Source organism: Erythrolamprus reginae, chromosome Z (assembly GCF_031021105.1).
Source record: "Erythrolamprus reginae isolate rEryReg1 chromosome Z, rEryReg1.hap1, whole genome shotgun sequence".
Taxonomy (NCBI): domain Eukaryota; kingdom Metazoa; phylum Chordata; class Lepidosauria; order Squamata; family Dipsadidae; genus Erythrolamprus; species Erythrolamprus reginae.
This window is the reverse complement of record NC_091963.1, coordinates 112,027,440-112,042,365: the sequence shown is the minus strand read 5'-3', so window position 1 is coordinate 112,042,365 and position 14,926 is coordinate 112,027,440. Positions and strand designations below refer to the sequence as shown.

General features: G+C 41.5%; 1 protein-coding gene across 2 annotated transcripts in view; it reads right to left on the bottom strand.

Annotated features, from left to right (window-relative positions):
- TBX21 (T-box transcription factor 21) overlaps positions 1–14,926 on the bottom strand; it is a 67,260-nt gene that overhangs the window by 14,241 nt on the left and 38,093 nt on the right. For both annotated transcript variants that reach the window (XM_070729286.1, XM_070729285.1), the window contains exon 2: positions 1,535–1,689. In XM_070729286.1, coding sequence (XP_070585387.1) covers positions 1,535–1,689 — 155 coding nt within the window. The remainder of the gene's footprint in view (positions 1–1,534; positions 1,690–14,926) is intronic.

The window sequence follows — 14,926 nt, the reverse complement described above, 5'->3', positions numbered from 1 at the left end:
ACGAGTCTGCAAGTTCCTGGCCAAACATCAGTTGCTAATGCTGCCCCCCTATAGTCCTGATGTCGCCCCAGCAGACTTCTTTTTGCTCCCAGCCCTGAAAGGAACCCGTTTTTCATCCACAGAAGAGATCGAATCAGCCGTGATGAAGACCTCACAAGAGGTCCCCAAAGACGCCTTCCAGGGCGCGTACCAGTCATAGCAGAGTCACTGGAAAAATGTGTAGAGGCCCAAGGACAGTACTTTGAAGAATTTTAAGTGTTTGTGCAAATCTGTTTAATAAATTACTTTAAAAAAATAATTGCATTACTTTTGGAACGCACCCTGTACTACAAAGCACCATGTCCCCTTCAAATCTGAAATGCTGCATGCCTATAGTAAGAAAGCCTTCAGATGCATGCATCTCTTCTATTATATTATTATCTTGGATTGGACAGAAAATGTTGTAGAGAAGCTTAAACCATCATGGACCTTCTCCTCATTCAAGCTGCTATGGATGCCTGAGGTTCAGTCTAATAGTGGTAAAAGACTGAGGATGAGGAAGTACAGTGATACCTCGTCTTACAAACTTAATTGGTTCCAGGATGAGGCTTGGAAGGTGAAACGTTTGTAAGACGAAATAATGTTTTCCATAGGAATGAATGGAAAAGCAATTAATGCATGCAAGCCCAAAACTCACCCCTTTTGCCAGCTGAAGCGCCCGTTTTTGCACTGCTGGGATTCCCTGAGGCTCTCCTCCATGGGAAACCCCACCTCCGGACTTCTGTGTTTTTGTGATGCTGCAAGGGAATCCCAGCAGGGGAATCCCAGCAGTGCAAAAACAGGTGCTTCACTGGCAATGGAAGTCCAGGGGTGGGGTTTCCCAGCGAGGGGAGCCTCAGCGAAATTGCAGCATCACAAAAACACAGAAGTCCTCAAAACCCCACCTCCGGACTTCCGTGTTTATGTGATGCTGCAATTTTGCTGAGGCTCCACTCGCTGGGAAACCCCACCTCCGGACTTCCGTTGCCAGCGAAGCGCCCGTTTTTGCGCTGCTGGGATTCCCCTGCAGCATAACAAGAACATGGAAGTCCGGATGTGGTGTTTCCCATGGAGGGGAGTTTCAGGGGAATCCCAGCAGTGCAAAAACGGGCGCTTCGCTGGCAACAGAAATCTGGAGGCGGGGCATCCCAGTGCCGGCAGCTTGGGTTTATAAGGTGAAAATAGTTTGGAAGAAGAGGCAAAAAAATCTTAAACCCTGAGTTTGTATCTCAAAAAGTTTGTATGACGAGGGGTTTGTAAGACGAGGTATCACTGTACATATTTTTATTGCTGATTTTTTATCATTCTTTTTATAGCATGGGTCCAAGCTAGATTTGAAATCATTCACATTTAATTTAAGGTGGCAATTATCTCTAAAAAAGAAAACAAAATAGTAGTTCATGCACTTGAAAGTTTTGTTTAATTGTTTGCAGTACTAGAATCCTGACTGGAATTTTATTCTTCTGAAAAGAGAGAGAAGAGACAATGAATAAAAAGCGGATTTCTCTATTTATACCTGGCATGTTTCCCTCGGCCTTGCCGCACTGAACCCATTTCCCTCCTTGGTATCGCCAGTGGTGCTGATCCACTAAAACAACATCCACATAGATGCTATAATGAGCCACAGGATCCAGCCCGGAGATGTTGAAACTCAGAAATGGAAACATCCTCCTAATTGGTGAGGTAGAAAGAAGGATTGGGGAAGAGAGAAATGAAAGGTAGGCTATCACTTTACATATTTGTCACAAACTCAGTTTGTTCTCTGCTTGTATGCTGAGACATGCCTGTAGTCAAGTTAAGGCACAATTTTAAAGAAAAAAGTTATGGCAACCATTCACACTTCAGTTTTCTTGAGTGTATTACTTATTATTAATTATTGTTATTACTCCTTAGGGATTGGGCGGCATAGAAGTTGAATTAATTAATTAATTAATTAATTAATTAATTCTTTGTAATTACTTTCTAATATTTTAATTCATTAATTAATATTAAAATATTAGAAAGTAATTACAAAGTGATACAGACCTTGCCTGGTCTTATTGCCATTTGAAACTGGACAAAATAATTCATATAATATGCATTCCCACCAAATTCTTACTTTCCAAATATGTACCTACAGGTAGTCTACATGTTTTTTAAACACACACAAACACAGCATAACTTTGCATTTTAGGGTTTCTTATTACTCAGTATCCGCGTTTCTCCTGATTTATGTCTTTGTGTCTATGTTGAAAAAAGCTAATCAGATTAGAGAGTATATGAATAACACACTATCTACCTTTTGCATGAAAAAGTCAACTATAGAAATATAATTTGGATCAATCAATTGATCGATCAAATATTTATTACTACTCATTCAGATATACTCCAATCATTATGACATAGTGATTAAGGAGCTTGTTTAGGAGTGGGAAGACCTAGCTTTTAGTCTTCCCTGGATCATGGAAACTAGGCAGATGATCTTGGATCAACCTATTCCTTTCATCCTAATGAATATTATATTCTGTCACAAGCTGATTAATAAATAAAATATCTTGCCTCCATCAGAAAGTTTAATTATTGACAAAATATATAGATGTGTAGAGATGGATGAAATCACAAACTCAATTAAGGGAATTAAAAGCAAAGAATCAAAACCACCATGGATTCAAAAGAAAAACTAAAAATGTTACAATACAAAGTATCAGTATATATAGAAAGAATAACAAATACCTTGCAAATATCAATAGAAACGAAGTACAGTGATCCCTCGATTTTCGCGGGTTCAAACTTCGCGAAACGGCTATACCACGGTTTTTCAAAAAAATATTAATTAAAAAATACTCCGTGGTTTTTTTTCTATACCACGGTTTTTCCCACCCGATGACGTCATATGTCATCACCAAGAGTCACTTCTCTCTCTCTTTCTCTTTCTTTCCTGTCATTCTCTGCTTCAATCATTTTCTAATTTCTCTTTTTTCTCCCTTTTTCTATCATTTTTCTCTCTCTCTCTACCTTCCACTCTCCCCCTCTTGCTCTCTCTCTCTCTTTCTCCCTCTCCCTCTATGTGAGAATGCCTGCCCCCACCTCTCCTGCAGCCCCCTCGCTGATAGCTGGGACGAAAGTGCTCTCAGCTAAGGGACTGTGAGAGGGGCGAGGCAGGCATTCTCAAAGCGCTCAGAGTGGCTACCGGCCGAATGAGGAGGATGAGAAGCCGTAGCCGCCAGCGCTGCTGCAGGAGGACCCGTGTCTGAAGAAAGCCGGTGAGAGGGGTGGATCGGGCGGGCGGGCGGTAGTGGCGAGGGGGCCGGAGGCGCTGGGGGGGCGGGAGCAGCTGACATTCAAAGCAATCTTTGCCGGCCTCCGCACTTTCGTCGCTCCCTGCCCTAATTTCAAGCCCGGCTCCTTGCGCTGCCTTGAAAAAGGGTGCGTGGGGGTAGTTTTTGGCTGTCCATAGCCAAAAATGGTGTTTTTACTTCCGCACTGCTACTTTGCGGAAAATCGACTTTCGCGGGAGGTCTTGGAACGTAACCCCCGCGAAAATCGAGGGAACACTGTACAAGCATTTTCTTTTTTTTCTTTTTTTTCCAAAAATGTGTTCTACCAATGATATATATAATTGAAAGTATACTATTAAATAAAAGATATATACAAAAGGTAATAGAGATGGAATAAGATCTGTAAAACCTAAACAAAACATGTGAGCAGGGCCGCCGATAGGGCAGTATTACCGGGACTGGCGTCAGGGGCCCGGGCAAATTGAAAAATGAGGGGGGGGGCGGCGATTACAATCAAGACCAGGCAAAGGGAACAGATCAGCAAAAATGCCTAATTTTTCTCTATTCTGCCTAAAGAGCTTCATAGCTTCTAAACATGAAGTTTGGATCAGAGCCAATTTGGTATACATTCTGGTTATGGTGTTAGATTTTTTTCGAAATTGTTCCCTTCTAAGTGTGAGGAAAAGATGTGTTGCTTTGGAGTTGACATGTGTTTTGGAGCCGTCTCACCATTTTAGATTTGGGAAGCAAACACCATCCTGGATTCCAGAAGCAAGCATTGTGGGAAGTGGGAAGATTTGAATATGCAAAGGAGAAGCTGGGTACAGCTACTAAAGACTTCAAAAAAACAAACTACTGTACATCATATTTTGAGACTTGTACAGAGAAGATCTGAAGCAGGAGTTTGTTATTTTAAATTTCACATTCTCAATTATATTAAATGCATACAAAGTAATATCTCACCGTATGTTTAATAGATATGATAACATCCTAGGAAAAGAAGAAGAAAGAATAAAGAGAAAAAAAAGGTGTTTCTCTTAGAGCCACGAACATGCTATTTGTTAAGAGACATTATACATTACACATTTAAAAGCTTAAGTATATTAAGTTATGGAACTCAATAGCAGGTACATGTGTGAGAAAAAATCTTGGATTTTTTGCATATTTGCTTCATAATATGGATTTGATGATACATGAGGGTATGTTCTTTTTTATAAAGTACTGTAATTTTAAAATTTTGCAAACTTTGGAAAATGCTATAAGGAAATAGGTGGAGAGGTTAGTGAGAAGAAGAGGGAAGGGTTTTTGCTCTTCCCTCCTCTTTCTCTTCTTTTTTCTTGCACTGTGCTTTTTACACCTATGGTGGAGTTTACGTATACACATTATTATGTATAATTTATCTTCTGGTTACCTGTTATTTATTGGTATTATTGTGAAAACCAATATTTTTCTAGTGTGATGCAGGAGTATTTTGTCTTTATCCTTTGTGCCATCTTATTGCTGCTTTTAATATTGTTGATGGCAAAATTAATAATATTTTGTTAATTTGGTGTATTTGCACTGTTCTGGTTATTTATTTATATGTATGTATGTAATATGTTGATGTCAGTTGAATATATTTTCTGCGTTAACATATTATTAATCTGTCAAACAAGTGTACCTTGTTGTAGTGGCAGGGTTTAATTTTTTTTTTGGAAAGGTAAATTTAATACATAATTGGTATGTCGCAAAATAAAGTAGCTTTAAAATGGGGGGGGGGCAGACACTTAGGCTGTATGGGCCCCCAAAATTCCTGATGGCGGCCCTGCATGTGAGAAATATTTTTGAAAACAATAAAGAAACTTTACAAAATAAAAAATAAAATAAAATAGCTTGTCTCTCATCATTCAACAACATAAATGTTTAATGATCAATGCTTAAAATGTGAAACTAATACAGTATTTCACTGATTGATTGGTTAGGGCAGTAAGGGGAATTTTTTTTGAGCTTTGCATACCAAAAATTAAGAAAATGTCTAACTTGAGTCTGCAGCATGTCACCCACCCCAACTACCCTCCTTCTCAAACTAAAGAGAAACAATTATGTACTGTATTTTCAGAGTATAAGATGCACCTTCCCACCCCCTCCCCAAAAGAGGGTGGAAATGTCAGTGCGTCTTATACACCAAATACAGCCAATTTTTTTGGGCTCCCAAAGCATCCCATTTTTGCAGGAAATGGGCCTGTTTTTCACAAAAATGGGGTCGACACAGATTCTGGGAATCCTGCAAAGAGCTCCTGGGGACTGGAAGAATGCAAAAATACCCCAATTTTTGTGAAAAAATTGCCTGTTTTTCACAAAAATGGGGCAATTTTTGCCATCCCGAAGGACACAGGAGCTTGCCACAGGCTTCTCAGACCCTTTGTCCACCCCATTTTTGCAAATAAATGGATGAGAAATGGGGCATTTTTCACAAAAATGGGTGCATTTTTGCCATGCCCCAGAACCCAGGCTTCTCTGCAGGCCTCCCAGACTCTTTGCCCAATCTGTTTTTGCAAAAAAACAGGCAAAAAATTGCCCCCCCCCCCCCAAAACCAGGGTATATTTTTGCCTTCTAATTACCCGATCTAGCATGACTGGAGGAGGAATTCCAGGAGTTGAAGTCCATCAATGTTAAAGCTATCTGTTATGTTTGCAAGTTGTTAGAATAAAGGTGATCGCTGATTGGAGCAGGGCGACCAATAAGAAGCCCGCTAGCGCAACCAATGGGATGCCGAGGCGTGACCAATAAGGAGCCTCCGGGCGCAACCAATAGGAAGCCCCGGCGTGAAGTTTTGAAACATTGTCACCAATCCCAGCGCTAGTAACAAAGTATATAAGGTGTGGTTTTGGCCGCTTGTTTTTAAGTCACTACCTGCCTGCGAGCTGGTCACTTTAGATGTTCCTGATTATTAAATAATAAAGACCTGTTATCCTCTTCATCGGCCTCCCGTCTCTGATTTAACAGTGGCGACGAGGGGTTCGAGCCTTCGCATTTATTTATTTATTTATTTATTATTTGGATTTGTATGCTGCCCCTCTCCGAAGACTCGGGGCAGCTCACAACAGTGAAAACAAATCATAATAATCCAATTAATTAAAATATTTAAAGATTTAAAAAACCCCATATGCTAACAGACACACACACAAGCATACCATGTATAAATTAAACGTGCCCAGGGGGAGATGTTTAATTTCCCCATGCCTGACGGCAAAGGTGGGTTTTGAGGAGTTTACGGAAGGCAGGAAGAATAGGGGCAGTTCTGATCTCCGAGGGGAGTTGGTTCCAGAGAGCCGGTGCCGCCACAGAGAAGGCTCTTCCCCTGGGGCCCGCCAACCGACATTGTTTAGTTGACGGGACCCGGAGAAGGCCAACTCTGTGGGACCTAATCGGTCACTGGGATTCGTGCAGCAGAAGGCGGTCTCGGAGATACTCTGGTCCGATGCCATGAAGGGCTTTAAAGGTCATAACCAACACTTTGAATTGTGACCGGAAACTGATCGGCAGCCAATGCAGACTGCGGAGTGATGGTGAAACATGGGCATACCTAGGTAAGCCCATGACTCCTCTCGCAGCTGCATTCTGCACGATCTGAAGTTTCCGAACACTTTTCAAAGGTAGCCCCATGTAGAGAGCATTACAGTAGGCGAACCTCGAGGTGATGAGGGCATGAGTGACTGTGAGCAATGAGTCCCGGTCCAGATAGGGCCGCAACTGGTGCACCAGGCAAACCTGGGCAAACGCCCCCCTCGCCACACCTGAGAGATGGTTTTCTAATGTGAGCTGTGGATCGAGGAGGACGCCCAAGTTGCGGACCCTCTCTGAGGGGGTCAGTAATTCCCCCCAAGGGTAATGGATGGACAGATGGGATTGTCCTTGGGAGGCAAAACCCACAGCCACTCCATCTTATCCGGGTTGAGCTTGAGTCTGTTGACACCCATCCAGGCCCCAACAGCCTCCAGGCACCGGCACATCACTTCCACCGCTTCGTTGACTGGGCATTCCAGAGATGGCTTCAGCAATGCCGCACCCTATCAAGTTTGAAGTTTGTAAAAAGTCTATATGGTTGTAAATAGTATACATGGTTGTAAAAAGTATTATGCTAAACCAGTATTTTATTAAATAATATATAACTACACCATTTGGTTCAGAATACTTTTTTCCTTGCTTTCCTCCTCTAAAATCTAGATGCATCTTATACTCCGAAAAATACGGTATCTCCTTCCACATTTAAGTCACTTTGAACATTAGTAGCAGCAATGTTGATACTGAGCCTGAAGTAGAAGTAGGGTGGGCCTCAAACCTCAGGCCTAGCCTTACTAATGACCCTCAGAAATGCTACTTCATGTTAGTATCCAAAGTGCAATAGGCCCCCACGGTCTATCAAAGGCTGTTCTGAGTCACACAAATCCTTCATTGTTGAAAAAGCTTTGGAGAAGGCTATTCTTCAGCCTCTACATTCTCTGCAAAGCACCCAAAGTATGCGCTAAATATGTGGTTTTTGAGGACTCTGGAGGTCATGCAGGAAAACACCAATTCTTGTATAGCCTCCAAAGTGTATTTTCATAAACAGTTGTTGTCATATTTGTTGAATGCTGATGAGTCATCTAAAACATTGTGGCCTGTCACTTTTGACACATGTATCATAAGTTCTCCATCACTGTGTTAGGAGTATTTCTTCCAAAGAAAGGAAGGAAGAAGAAAGAGATAAATGTTCATCCTGTTATCAAAATAATCCTTTGCTTCCCATCTGTTCTTGCTGTTGGTCGTGAATGTACAATATATCCTCCACCTTCTTTAATGGCTGCATTTAGCCCTAAGAAGGTTTATTTGTTTCCCAATCAACCATTTCCAGACTATTCACAATTGGTTCACCTAATTCCAACAGGGCAGTTCAAACAGAATAGAACAAGTTCTGTATTTTCTTTCCTGGAGAACTGTTGAATTGACTGCAACAGATGTAAGAACATCTCTGTTTCTTTTTCACCCCCTCTGACCTTAAGCAAATTCTCTACCTTACCATTTCCCTCTTGCTCTTCCCTCCCTTCTGCCACATTTCCGGTTCAGAAATAGACACTGCTACTATTTTCAGAGAAAGTGAGAAGAGGAGAGAGAGAGAGAAAAACCCTCAAGACAGATGGACAAAACGTCAGAAGGCATGAGAAGTTTATTCCCAGGGCAAATTGTTTGATATTTGAGAATGGAGAATCCAAATCACACATATACAGACACTGAATAATGTGGTGCTTGCTTACAAAACAGTTTTTCTGCATAATTAAAATAACTCCTGTCTGAACAGTTCCCATCAATCTGAATGGCACCTATACAAAATAATTTCTTATTAGATCAGTGTATAGCAAGTATCAAATTTAGCCATCAACCTTTTGAAACACATTCTGGAGTATTGGTCCTAATAAATAAATTGGTCCCAATAGGTTCAATCCAATATATAACAAGTGTTATTTCCCGTTCATTATTTTTTAAAGACTTGATTATTGTCACAGAGAAGCTTCCCTTTCTTTATAAGGAAAATGATATGAAATGTAGATACATGCGTTATACTAAAAATATAATAGCATCTCCCCATATATATTGTGAGAAAACTCTTATATTCCTGAGTTGTCAAATACTTGAAAACACAAGAGACACATATGTGGTTCAGCAATTCAAGCAAATATGAAATATTTTTATCTTGAAGAAGTGCATCAATCACTCACTAGCATAAAGCATTAGATAAGACAAAAGGTATGATTAGGAAATTAATAAACATTCTTTATAGATTCCCACAAATTATACCATTCTACAAGTGAAGTCAAAAGTGAATTTTCCATCTTCCTGGTAGAATTGAATATGTCAGAGTTAATGCCTCTCTGAGTGTCAATTTATATCAGGGGTAAGCTCAGTTTAGTTTGATTTATGGCCAATGACTATGTAAGATAAATGACCTAAAAAGTTAGCATAAAAGATAAATTTAAAATTTGGTTCCTAGTATCAGTGATGATGATGCTCATCCATCGTGTTTGAAGAGGGCCTTGACATCTAACAGGTTGTGGAATGTCTACGATGTCTCAGCAGGTGGCTGGTAAGGCCTATATGGGCACAAAATGCTCTGCCACATATTGGGCAGAGATGTGTGGCCACCATTGTCACAGCATTTGCAGCTCTGGCATTGCAGAGTGCTCGCTCCTCTTCTGCTATGAATGTTCATCTGTCCTTGGATGTCTGGCAACGTTGGGGGATCAGCATGCGCCATGTTGATCGATCTTGTGCCAGGGTTTCCCAGGAGGTGGTGTCAATATCAAGGGACTTGAAGGAGGCTTTCAATGTGTCTTTGTATCATTTCCTTTGTCTCCTGTGTGATCACTTTTCTTTAGACAGTTAACCATAAAGGTGTAGGGATGCAATGTCCTGCCCAGCATGTCTGGGCTTTCATCAGCAGGGTGTGAAATTAATGGCAGACATGCTCTGGAGAAGACTTCTCTATCTGGTACCTAATCCTCTCACTGGATTCTCAAAATTCTACCAGGGCAGGTCATGTGGAAGTGGTTCAATTGCCTAACATGTCTCCTATATACAGTCCAAGTCTCAATGGCATACATCAGGGTAGTTAGCACTGCTGCTCAGTAGACTTTAAGCAAGGCTTATTACATGATGATCCTACACATTGGTCAATAATCTGCTAAATGCAGAGATTGCATGGCAATTTTGCAGTTGACCTCAATGTCAATTATCACTGCACGGGAGAGGGTGCTGCCAAGGTATGTAAATTGGTTCATTGTTTGAAGCTTTTGTCCCTTCACTATGATGGTGGGCTTTTGGTATTTGGTTGCAGAGCTGGCTGATATATAACTTTGGTCTGCTTTATGTTGTTAAGGAGACCAAAAGTTGTCGCATGCTGCTGCAAATTTGCCCACATTGGCTTGCATTTCCTGCTCTGATCCAACACTCAGGGCACAGCCATCAACAAAGAGATGGTCACATAGTACAGTTTCCTTTATCTTGGTGACAGCCTGGAGTCTTCGCAGGTTGAACAGTTTCCCATCAGTCCTGTATCTCAGCCTAACACCCAAGGAACTTTTCTGGAAGGTATTTGACAGCATGGCTGAAAACATTATGCTGAACAAGGTCAGTGCCATCATGCACCCTTGCTTGATGCCATTTGTAACAGGAAAGCTTATGAAGCTTCTCCATCATCCAGAACACGAACCATCATACCATCGTGAAACTGACTGAAACTGAAAATTTTATCAGGATGAAATTATCATGGCACCCAAATTTTGACATGATGTGTCACAGACCTTCACAGCTGACAGTGTCAAAAGCCTTAGTGAGAATCACGAAGACAGTATACAATTCACGATTCTGCTCTTGACACTTCTCTTGGAGCTGTTGGGCTATGAATATCATGTCCACAGTGTCACGCTCTTTGTAGAAGCCTCAGATAATAAACCCTGTTCCAGGTGGTCAGTCAGGAAGTTCAGCAACACTCGCGCATGATCTTGCCTGTGATGGAAAGTAATGTTATTCCTCTGTGATTATCACAGAGTTGTCAATTCCCTTTCCTCTTGTAGAGGTGCACGATGGATGCATTTTTCAGTTCCTGGGGAATGCATCCTTGATTCCAGAAAGTCTGGAACAGCTGAGTGAGTATATTGACAAGCACTGCACTGCCATCCTTATAGACCTCCACAGGGATCACATCAGAACTTGGGGCCGTGCCACTGGACAGCTGGCTGATGGCCTGTAGGGTTTTAGTCTTTGATAGTGGGGAGTCCAGGCTGTGGTTAATATCCACCTGGGGCATTCTATCAATCGCCTTGTTGTTGAGGGAAGACGGGGAATTGAATACAAATTGGAAGTACTCAGCCCATCACTGTGAATCAGAATCTTCTCAGTGAAGAGAGTTGCACCATCTGAATCCAGTAGAAGGGAGCTCTCTGAAAGCTGAGGTCCATGCAAGGATCTTAGGGCTTTGTAGAATTGTTTAATATTGTTTCTACAGTGTTCCCTCGATTTTCGCGGGTTCGAACTTCGCGAATAGCCTATACCACGGTTTTTCAAAAAATATTAATTAAAAAATACTTCACATGTTTTTTTTCTATACCACCTTTTTTTCCGCCTGATGACATCATACGTCATCGCCAAACTAATAATTTTTGCAAATAAATAACAAAAAAATTAATTATTGTTAATAAATAATTATGTTTATAAATATCAGGATCACTAAGTGACTTATTCAATGGTGAGTACCAGTAATAACGGTGAGTAAATGGTTGTTAAGGGAATGGGAAATGGTAATTTAGGGGTTTAAAGTGTTAAGGGATGGCTTGTGATACTGTCCATAGTCAAAAATGGTGTATTTACTTCCGCATCTCTACTTCGCGGAAATTCAACTTTTGCAGGTGGTCTCGGAACGCATCCCTTGCGAAAATCAAGGGAACACTGTATTAGCAAACCTTTCGATCTCATCTGCTTTGGTACTCAACCTGAAGTCCTGTATCTTGTGAAGCTTGTTCTGTACGGTCCTGCAAGTGTTGTTGAAGGCATTTTTCTTAGCGGTTGATGACGGGTCATTTTGATAAGCACAGTGAAGGTGGTGCTTTTCGGCAAGAAGGGCCTTGATCTTTTCATCATTTTTGTCAAACCAGTCCTGCTATTTCCTGTGTGGGAGTCCTAGAATCTTTAGTACAGAAGAGTGTACAATATTCCAAAAGTGTTCCTAGTCCTTCTCAGTACTTCCTTCCAATTGCAGCTCTGAGAGTTAGTTGTCAAGATCTTCTGCTAGTGAAGCTGCTGCGTTGTAGTTCCTCCGTTTGCTGACATTGATCCGTTTCATCACAGTTTTGTTTCCTTGTGGACGTGTATTTGGCTTGATGTGAAAGCTTAATTTGGAGATGATGAATTGCTGCTTATCATTGCTGTTACATTTGTCAATTCCATTTTTTCCAATGACGCCATCCCAGGCAGAGTGATTGAATCCTACTCTCACATTAAAATCACCAACTAGAATCAGCCTGCCAGCGTGCTTCATGAATGAAATGAGCCAAGGTGGCGCAGTGGGTAGAGTGCAGTACTGCAGGCCACTAAAGCTGACTCCTAGATCTGTAGTCAGCGGTTCAAATCTCATCACCGGCTCAAGGTTGACTCAGCCCTCTATCTTTCCAAGGTAGGTAAAACGAGGAGCCGGATTGTGGGTGCAATAGGCTGGCTCTGCTAAAAAGTGCTATTGCTAACATGTTGTAAGCCAGCCTGAGTCTAAGGAGAAGGACAGCATTAAAAAATAGAATTAAACAAACAAACAAACAAATAAAAGTAGGGCATCAAGATCTTCATAAAGCTTGTCCTTTACTTAATCTGGGTTCATCATTGTAGGTGAGTAGATACTGATCAGTGTGGCTTGCTTTCCTCTCGGTAGTGGAAGATGTAGTGTTCATCAGTTGGTCATTCACTACCTTGGGAAGACTGGCAAGTTTGCAGACAAGATGATTTTTGACCACAAAGCCAACTCCAGATTCACAGCATTTGTTATTGCTGCATCCACAGCAGAAGAATGTATAACCACCTCCTGTTTCTATAAACTGGCTAGATGAGTTTCGCACAGGGCCACAATACCAATGTTAAGGTCGGGCGGTAGGAAAGGCAAGTAGGATGCTTGGCTGCATAGCTAGGGGTATAACAAGCAGGAAGAGGGAGATTGTGATCCCCTTATATAGAGCGCTGGTGAGACCACATTTGGAATACTGTGTTCAGTTCTGGAGACCTCACCTACAAAAAGATATTGACAAAATTGAACGGGTCCAAAGACGGGCTACAAGAATGGTGGAAGGTCTTAAGTATAAAACGTATCAGGAAAGACTGAATGAACTCAATCTGTATAGTCTGGAAGACAGAAGGAAAAGGGGGGACATGATCGAAACATTTAAATATGTTAAAGGGTTAAATAGGGTTCAGGAGGGAAGTGTTTTTAACAGGAAAGTGAACACAAGAACAAGGGGACACAATCTGAAGTTAGTTGGGGGAAAGATCAAAGGCAACATGAGAAAATATTATTTTACTGAAAGAGTAGTAGATCCTTGGAACAAACTTCCAGCAGACGTGGTTGGGAAATCCACAGTAACTGAATTTAAACATGCCTGGGATAAACATATATCTATCCTAAGATAAAATACAGGAAATAGTAAAAGGGCAGACTAGATGGACCAAGAGGTCTTTTTCTGCCGTCAGTCTTCTATGTTTCTAAGTTTGAGAGCTACCTGGAGATCAGGGCTATTCTTCTTTCTGGTCGATTTGCTAAGGGATTGCCTTGAAGTGTATGTACATTCCATGTACCAATGGTGAGTGTTGTCACCTTATGTTTTCTTTAAAATTTCGTTATTTAACTGCATGAAATGGAATCCCTTCCAGCCACAGTAAGCTAGACAGGATTCTATAAAATAACAATGTTTAGGGCACCTTTTCTAGCTCCTTTCTCTTACTACAGAGGTGAGCAGTAGTAAAGAGGGCTGTTCATTTACTCAGGTACATGCTGAATTCAGCTTTTGCTTTGGTCAGCAAGAAGACGACCATTAGACCTGAGTTGCCTGTGTGCAGGTACGCAGCTACAGTTCCCAGTGAATCGACACCTGATTCATTGCTTGACTATCGCCACAGGACTTTTCATGGGAATTGGGAGGATGTCAAGACTTGCATATGAATTGGATTAAAGTGAGGAAGATGTGCATAGTCAGTCTCACTCTCTCTTCCCTGGTTCTATCTTGCTCCAAGAGCAGGACAAGAGTTGAGAAAGTTGGAGATGGGCTGGGTGCAGTGGTTGACCAGGGTATCTTTCGTGTCTTGCCATGCTCTTAGTGTACCACATCGCTTGCAGAGGCTGCCTTTATTATTGTTGTCCTATTCTAATAGATTTCATCTGCTCAGTTTGCCGGAATCTGTCTTTACATGCTCAGGATAGACAGGTTCCTATCTCATCGAATGTCAATGACACAAAGGCTACTCTCAACCTGGTTTGGCCAGCCTATCAAAGCTGTTGCACGTGTGGCCACGGTGCATGGTATAGATTATTATTATTATTATTATTATTATTATTATTATTATTATTATTAATAATAATAATAACAATTAGATTTGTATGCCGCCCCTCTCCATAGACTTGGGGCGGCTCACAACAATAACAAAGACAATGTAAGAACAAATCTAATAATTTAAAAAACACTAAAACTCCCATTATTAAAAGCAAGCATACACACAAACATACCATGCATAAACTGTATAGGCCCAGGGGAGATGTCTCAGTTCCCCCATGCCTGATGGCAGAGATGGGTCTTAAGAACTTTACGAAAGGCAAGGAGGGTGGGGGCAGTTCTGATCTCCGGGGGGAGCTGGTTCCAGAGGGTCGGGGCCGCCACAGAGAAGGCTCTTCTTCTACTAGAAGCCACAGCTGAAAGCTCAGTGACAGGTGGGGACCAAAGGTGAATGAGCTGCTCTAAAAACTGCCCTAAAATGAGCTGCCATAAAAGGACATGACATGCCCCTACACCAGAGGTACCCCTCCCAGAACATCCCATATACATACACATACATACATACATTGGTGATATATCAATACGCATTGGTTATGACCTATAAAGCCCTA